Source organism: Arachis duranensis, chromosome 2 (assembly GCF_000817695.3).
Source record: "Arachis duranensis cultivar V14167 chromosome 2, aradu.V14167.gnm2.J7QH, whole genome shotgun sequence".
Taxonomy (NCBI): domain Eukaryota; kingdom Viridiplantae; phylum Streptophyta; class Magnoliopsida; order Fabales; family Fabaceae; genus Arachis; species Arachis duranensis.
Window position 1 is genome coordinate 89,262,954 of NC_029773.3, and position 7,713 is coordinate 89,270,666.

At 37.7% G+C, this 7,713-nt stretch overlaps 2 protein-coding genes across 2 annotated transcripts; one reads left to right on the forward strand and one right to left on the reverse strand.

Moving 5' to 3' along the window:
* Positions 1 to 1,394: 1,394 nt before the first annotated feature.
* On the forward strand, positions 1,395 to 2,777 carry LOC107475902 (uncharacterized). Its single transcript, XM_016095572.1, has one exon. It carries the CDS (start codon positions 1,395 to 1,397, stop codon positions 2,775 to 2,777), a length of 1,383 nt encoding a protein of 460 aa, XP_015951058.1.
* Positions 2,778 to 2,858: 81 nt separating this feature from the next.
* Positions 2,859 to 5,454, reverse strand: LOC107475901 (serine/threonine-protein phosphatase 7 long form homolog). The gene is made up of 4 exons (XM_016095571.1): positions 5,386 to 5,454; positions 4,340 to 5,082; positions 4,167 to 4,254; positions 2,859 to 4,082 (listed from the first exon to the last, which is right to left on the reverse strand). Exons 1-4 carry the CDS (start codon positions 5,452 to 5,454, stop codon positions 2,859 to 2,861), a joined length of 2,124 nt encoding a protein of 707 aa, XP_015951057.1.
* Between the last annotated feature and the right edge of the window lie 2,259 nt (positions 5,455 to 7,713).

The following is a 7,713-nucleotide window of genomic DNA, read 5'->3' on the forward strand; positions in this document are numbered from 1 at the left end:
TTGTGTTGCAAAAGTTTTTATTTAATATTTATTAATTATTATTAAAATTAATAAATATTAAATAAAAAAAATGGAATTTTTTTCTCCAACATTTCCGTTTGTGTTGATGCGAGTACAGTCTAATCTTTGCTATTCAATCTGTATTATTAAAAATTTGAAAAATTATGATTCTAGTTGAAACTTTTTTTTTTTAGAAAAAGAGAAAATTTACTACTGCTACCATGTGACTCACTCATAGTGCGTGGTGGTTTGAATTTATGCAAACTTTATTTATTTATAAAGAAATAATTAAAGAGAAAAAAAATAATGCACGGCCATATATATGCTTGTAAAAGGGAAAAGAAAGCAAAAGGGAAATTCGTGTGTTTGCATATTAATAAATGAGAAAGGGATAATAAAAACACGTAGCAATAGCAGCAAGACGTGTTTATTAATTATATATCATCCACATATGTATAAATAATAATAATGAATACAATTATGGTGTGGCCACACATATTATAACGAACTTCTGGATCCCACTTTTTTTTTCCTTTTTTGAATTAATTAATATTTAAGAATAAGGTATTACAGGAATAGTCAGTAGGTCAATTAAGTATTATAAAGAATAGAGTGGTATTTGATTTTTTGGGTTGTTAATGATTTTTGTCGAATATAATTAAGAATTAGTTTATTTTATCTGTTTAGTACTTTTTTGTTGAGACGTTGATACTCCATCTTGTTGTGTTGAATTTTTTATTTCAAAAAAAAAATTAATATTTAACTCTATATATATATACCAAAAAAGAAAAAATAGAAGAGTTCATTTGAATGAGATGGAATAATATAAAATTGTGAGAGAATGTATGTTAATTACGTATAAAAATTCTTAAACGTCATGTTAGGTTATCACTACTTGGCAGCCACGCTGATGCATTGATTATTAGTTTATGGTACCAATAATAATATAACAAAGAATGAACCGACAAAAATATCATCTTAAATATTAGCGCAATTTTCCAAAATAAAATGATTGGACGAAAGCTTTACCAAATTACAACATTTGGAATTTGGTTACTATTTTGCGTTGAATCAATTTATATAGAAACCGTGGGAGCCAACCACGGATTCCAAATGCACATAAACCGTGGGAGGCAGCAGGGTTTTATGAGTTGGAAATGCACAATGTAAACCGTGGTAGGCAGCCACGGTTTACACTTTATTAATGAAAAGCAGAAACCGCTGGTGGTAGCCACGGTTTATGAAGAAGAGAAAGCATAAACCGTGGCTGGCAACCACGGTTTATGAAGGGCATTCAATGATCATAAAATCCTGTAACCTAGCACGGTTTATGTATAATGAAAATCTATATATATTCGAGTGAGAATGTAGTTGCTGAGGAGATCATTATCACAATGTCAAGTGAGGGAGAGAGTGTTCTTGTGTTAGTGCATTGCTCTGGAAAAATTAAAAAAAGCAAAAAATATGGTGTGAAGTTCACTGATAGAGAACCGTTGAGTGTATTTGTTAGTTCGTCAAACAGTTTGTCAAATTTGAAGAGCACCATCTTGCAGAAGCTTGGAGTTTTTGGGAGCAAGGTTGTGAAGAAGATCTTCTACAAGATTCCGATTGCTGTAGTTTCCAGCGGTGTGATGTATGATACATTCGTGTTAGGGGCTGACGAAGATATTAGGGTTCTATTTCATTGCGTGAGGAGTTTTCCTGAGGTCAGAATACACGAGTTGTATGCGAAGTTGGAGGTAACTCTGGATAGTTCTGGGGCATCGGCTCCTGTTCATAGCTCGACTGCCGCTGGCGGTGCGTCTTGCTCGGCGCCAGCAAACCGGTTTTCTGTTCCGCAGGTTGCCTCTCCTTCTTTTGCGGCTGATCTGGTACCAGCGGTTGCAGTTCCAACTGCACGTTCCCCTAATGAAGGGGTCCTGCAACAGGCATTTCTGGGGGAATCAGGTCGTGCCACAGATGATGAACATCAAGAATTCGGGGTACTTGATCGAGTAGAGAATGCAATGCGGGACGATGACTCTGACGAGGAGCCTGTAAATATATTTGGGGACAGCGACGATGACACCGGTGCCAATCCACAAGCACAAGAAGGTCCTTCAAGTTCCGGCACACAGCATTACCCTCCACACTTCTCGACGTTAAACTTGGAGGCTCTGGGTGAACATACGGCCGGAGTTGCTACAGTAGGTGGTTCGTCAACCGAATTTCAGATTGGGCAATCCTTCCAGAGTAAAGAAGAAGCTGTTCTTAGTGTGAAGGACTACAGCATCCGTCGAGGTGTTGAGTACCGAGTGATGGAATCGGACCATTTGAAGTATCATGGAAGGTGCAAGGATTTCGGCAAAAGTTGTAGTTGGATGATTCAGATTTCGCTCCGTGCACGGAAGGGAACTTGGGAGGTTAGGAGGTACAACGGTCCGCACACTTGCTTAGCAACATCTGTTTCCAGTGATCACCGTCAGCTTGATTACCACGTTATCTGTGCGAGAATTTTTCCGTTGGTTAGTGCGGATGCTGCAGTACCGATCAACGTCTTGCAACAAGCGACTGAAGCTGATTACGGCTTCAAGCCCAGTTACCGGAAGGTTTGGAAAGCAAAACAGAAGGCAGTTGCACAAATATATGGAGACTGGGAAGAGTCTTATGCCGAATTGCCACGTTGGATGCTAGGCGTGGAGTTGACGATGCCCGGGACAGTTACTGTGTTGCAGACGTCTCCTGTTATAGTTGGGGACCAGATTGATGAGTCAACAGTGTACTTTCACCGTCTGTAAGAAAGCATAACAAATGTTTAAACATTAATCCAAGTACATAATGAAAGAAAGGACATAGACAAATGGGAAATACATAGCTAACTAATCAGAGTCCTCGATCGTGTCACTGTCGTCATCCTGCAACTGACCAATAAGGTGACCTCCAGTGCCACATAAAGGAGCACGACGAGCCCTCCGTGGTCTCTCATCCACCAGTGGCACCTGTGCCTGTGGAGGAACTACGCTGAAAGCCGAAGCTGGGGTACCTCCCAACGCGAACCATGGGTCCAATGGTGAAGGCGCAGGCTCGTTCAGGTCAACCGGCAAACCTGGCTGTACATCCTGAACATGTGGCTGGTGCTCGGCAAACTGTGAATGTCCCTCATCCATCTGTGGCCTATAATGAGTGCCGTCATCGTCTCCCAAGATGTCTGCTATATCTCTGAAGAACTCTGACTGACTCACAGGATCATCAATGTCCATACCGACGGCCGCCGTAGTAAAGTCGGCGAACATCTGAGAAGAACCCCCCACCTCAAACATCTGAGAAGAACCCCCCACCTCGTACGTACCCTGATCCATCCCTGTGCCCACACCACCAATGTCCTCACCAACAGCATCCTGACCACTGTGATACTCTCCAGATGGTCCTCTACCACGGGCCCGTCCACCACCATCCCGCTGACCATGTCGTCTGGCCCTACGTCTCGGAACACGATGATCAATATCACCTCCATGACCACCAACAGCCTGATCCTCATCTAACTGGTCGGCCAGCCATCGCCACTCTCGATCCGTAGTACGTGTGCCGATACGCCTACGCCTGTCCACGCGGCGGTTGTCCGGTCTGTCGACAACCTGCACCATAGGAGGTGCCTGCGATGACCCTCTATGACGAGCCTCCTCAGTCAACACAATAGGCCTGGGATCTTGAAATGCAACCTCTGGGGATAGAAATCGGTGCGCCACACGACACCACCAGTCCAGGTACTCAGCTGATGGCCCAGGATCAGCAACTCGGTCAACGGGTAAAACTGAGGCATGCCGATCCTGCCAATGCTCATGCCACTCCCGATAATATGAGGGGAACCACCTATCTCCACCCCTGCCGTCCTTCGCATGAAGCCAGTCTATGTTAAGAGCCAAACGAGGGAGATGCTGAACCCCGCCGAAATGAGGCATAACCCTATCCACCTGGTGCCACTCAATCGCAGCAAAATAAATGAGACTGGTAACTGCCGTCCATAGCCTGCGGTGCTGGTCTAGTAGTATCTCTGGATGAACAATAGCTGCGACATCCGGAGTGGAATAGGGCTCCCACACGATCTACATCACGTAATGAAACTTTACGTTAAACAAATTCTATAACAGGCAAAACATAACTGAATGAACTACAAGTAAATTACTCACATCATGCACACGCAATCTATCCAAAGAAAGGCGTGCAGCCACCACTCTCTGATCTACTGCATCGTTCCTCGGTAGATACTGAGCCCACCTACAAGTTCAATTAAAAGAATGTCATAACATCTAATGGGACATGTAAATGAACAATTTCAAACTCTAGCATCATATTTCTTTACCTGGATGCAAGTGGAAACCCGAATCTGTTGAAATCACTTGGCCTCAGACAAGGAAATCTCCAGAAGATCCAAGACTGTAGAAGCTGAAGTGGCCCAGCCAAGTTGACAACATTTTTGTTTGTTCCACGACAAAGACATCTGTACAACCACGCCAGCGCGGCCGAGCCCCAGCTATATCTACCCAAGTCATCCAACGATGCCACATAAGGCAACCAGCGAAGGTGGACACGGTTGGCGTTCTTGTCCGCAAACAGCTGAGATGACAACAGCATCATAATATAGGCCCTCGCGTATATACGCACGATGTCCTCAGTAGCATCTGCCGGCAAAACCCGAAACCGCTCATGGAACCATGTGTAGCACACTGTCATCTGCTTCACTTTATTCTGCGGAGGTAACTCCCCAAACAGCTCACGGAACCACACCCATGCCGGTCTTCCATTTTCCATGAAATTCTCAAACTCACTAAGGCACCCACTCACAGGCTCACCATCAATCGGTAAACCCAGCTGATAGGCCACGTCCTCCAAGGTGACCGTACACTCCCCAAAGGGCATGTGAAATGTGTGGGTCTCAGGACGCCACCTCTCAATGAATGCGCTAAGTAGAGGCTCATCAACCCAGAACCACTGACTGTTCAGCCTAGCCAAGTGATATAAGCCCGCCGTCTCTAGATACGGTATGATACGCTCGTGTAAAGGCATATTCTGTTGTCTTCTCACACCACTAATAACCCTAGCAGGCTGTAAAAAGAAAGATAGCGAACTCTCAACAGACAACAACAGCAACATTTTACAGTAATATCAATAAAAAACCCTAAGCATAACAACAATAGAGAAAATAACACTAACAATATTACTAACACGTAAACCTAAAAAATTATTTCTGCCAACAATATAAATTACAAATTCAATAAATATAAAATACTCACTATCATGATAACAGCAAAAAATTCTATTATAACTGTTAAAATATTAATTTAACATTTACCATTAATGATAAGAACATTAAACAAAAAATAATAACAAAAAGCCGGTTTAACCAACCTCTTGGTCGATAAATCCAGCCACATGCGCAACGCGGTTTAACCGGTACATCCGGTCTTCTTCTTCCATTGGTTCTCCACTAAACCGGTTCAACTTCTCAAACCAACAACTTAACAAAAAAATTTTTTTTTCCTCTCTCACCCACCAACCTTTCCCTCACTCACAAAACTCACAAATGATCCGCCCTCACCAGCCACGGCTTTGCTATTTATACTACTCACTCATAAACCGTGGCTGCCTCTAGGGGTTTATGTTCGAAATTATTTACTCATAAACCGTGGCTGCCTACCACGGTTTATGCTTCACATTCTCTTCACGTAAACCGTGGCTGCCTACCACGGTTTACAGCCAACAAGATTTGATCATAAAACCTCCCTACCTCCCACGGTTTATGTGCATTTGGAATCCGTGGTTGGCTCCCACGGTTTCTATATAAATTGATTCAACGTAAAATGGTAACCAAATTCCAAATGTTGTAATTTGGTAAAGCTTTCATCCAATCATTTTAATTTGGTAAATTGCCCTAAATATTATGTATATATTCTTTTAGGTAACCTATTTTTCTTTAATATCTAACTCCACTTCTTATATATTTTGCTTGTGTTCCTTTAATTTAGAGCTACTTATTAGACTTCGTTATTCTGTAACCTTTTATATCAAGATTTTAATCAAGTCTTTATAATTTAAAATTATTAATTAAATTTTCATATTAGATAAAAAATTAATGTTGTATTTTTTAACTAGTCTATTAAAAAATACAATTTATTTAGAATATTTATTTTTGTGTAATGTAGACTAAATTATTGAATATTCTAAAAATAAATATTTTAAAATTATTACTTTTTTTAAAAAATAACAACTAATAAGATCTAATTACAAAATTTTATTTAGTAATTTTTAACTATAAATATCTAATTAAAAATTTGATACAACTATAAAAACCGTAAAATAATTAAGCTTCTAATTAATTATGGTTGTTAAAAAAAATCAATTCAAAATTATTTTAGTTTCCAAAATTTAAAAAACCTTGTGTCATTTTAGTGTACTAAGATGTTGGAGACAGTTACCTTGGTCTATATGGTGGTTAGTTGCAACTTGCATTTCAAATTCAGGTGATAGCTACTTCATACTAATCTATGCATGGCAATAATTGAAAAAGGGCGCCATGGAAATACCATTCAAATAAAGTTAGGTTAAAAATTGATATGTTTGCATACATAATCTTAATCTTAAGCTTATCAAATATTAAAAAGGTCAACATAGTTGCAATTTATAATTACCACTTTCATGTTTGCTTATCTAATCAGATAAGATTGTAATGGACTTTATTTCAAGACTCCATGTCACAAATTGACCAATGAAATCATATATAAAATAACCAGACATTATTATCAACTATGCACATAATATATATAATAAAAATTAATTATTCTCTTAGTTTCTATAATTTCACACAATTTTTAATTAGGTATTGTATTTTTCTTTTTTTTTAAATTGAGTCTTTGTATTAAAAAATTTTTTAATTGAGTTTCTACACTTTTCTTTTCTTTTATTTGGGTCCTTATATCAATTTTTTTTAGTTAAGTCCTTATAAAATTAAGTTAATTATTACTAAGAGGGACTTAATTAAAAAAAATTAGTGCAGAAACTAATTAAAAGAAAAAAAAATATAAAAACCTAATTAAAAATTTCGCGACACTATAAAAACCAACAAAGTAATTAAACCTATGATAAAATATATTCTCTCTTTTGATAATATTGTTAAGCATAAATAAAATAATCAGACATTATTATCAACTATGCACATAAAAAATAATAACTAAATTAATTATTCGTATAATATATATTAAATAATATATATAATAATTTAATTTTTTTATACATACCTAGCATTTTTAAATTACTATTTTTGTCAAATAAAATATATATCTCTCTTTATTTTTTTATTATCAAATAAATTATATTACGTACGAAATAGAATGAATATAAAAAATTAATAAATTTAAATTAAAATAATAAACTTTTTCTAAACCCCATTTTCCACGTGGCGTATTGAAAAAGTGACCACAGCCACAGGTTGGCGTCTGTGGCTCTCTGACCATGGAAGCTACCATGCTTCCATGCCAACCATAAATTGACATTTAATTTAACAATATGCAAAACTCCAAATTACATAATTAATTAATTAATATTCTTATCCTTTAGTGTCTTTTTCTAAATAATTTTTTTTTGTTTTATTAATCAATTTTTAATAATTTGTGTTTATTATAAGATTAATCAATTCTTTTAACCTAATTCAATATTTGGTCAAATAAAATAAATTTGTTC

What these genes read in the sequence shown, in the direction of transcription:
- LOC107475902 (XM_016095572.1), top strand. Translation starts at nt 1,395, where the DNA reads ATGTCAAGTGAGGGAGAGAGTGTTCTTGTGTTAGTGCATTGCTCTGGA.
- LOC107475901 (XM_016095571.1), bottom strand. Translation starts at nt 5,454, where the DNA reads ATGGAAGAAGAAGACCGGATGTACCGGTTAAACCGCGTTGCGCATGTG. An exon ending in CTGGATTTATCGACCAAGAG is followed by an intron (nt 5,083 to 5,385) that starts GTTGGTTAAACC and finishes TTCTTTTTACAG; the next exon opens with CCTGCTAGGGTTATTAGTGG. An exon ending in GGGTTTCCACTTGCATCCAG is followed by an intron (nt 4,255 to 4,339) that starts GTAAAGAAATAT and finishes TTGAACTTGTAG; the next exon opens with GTGGGCTCAGTATCTACCGA.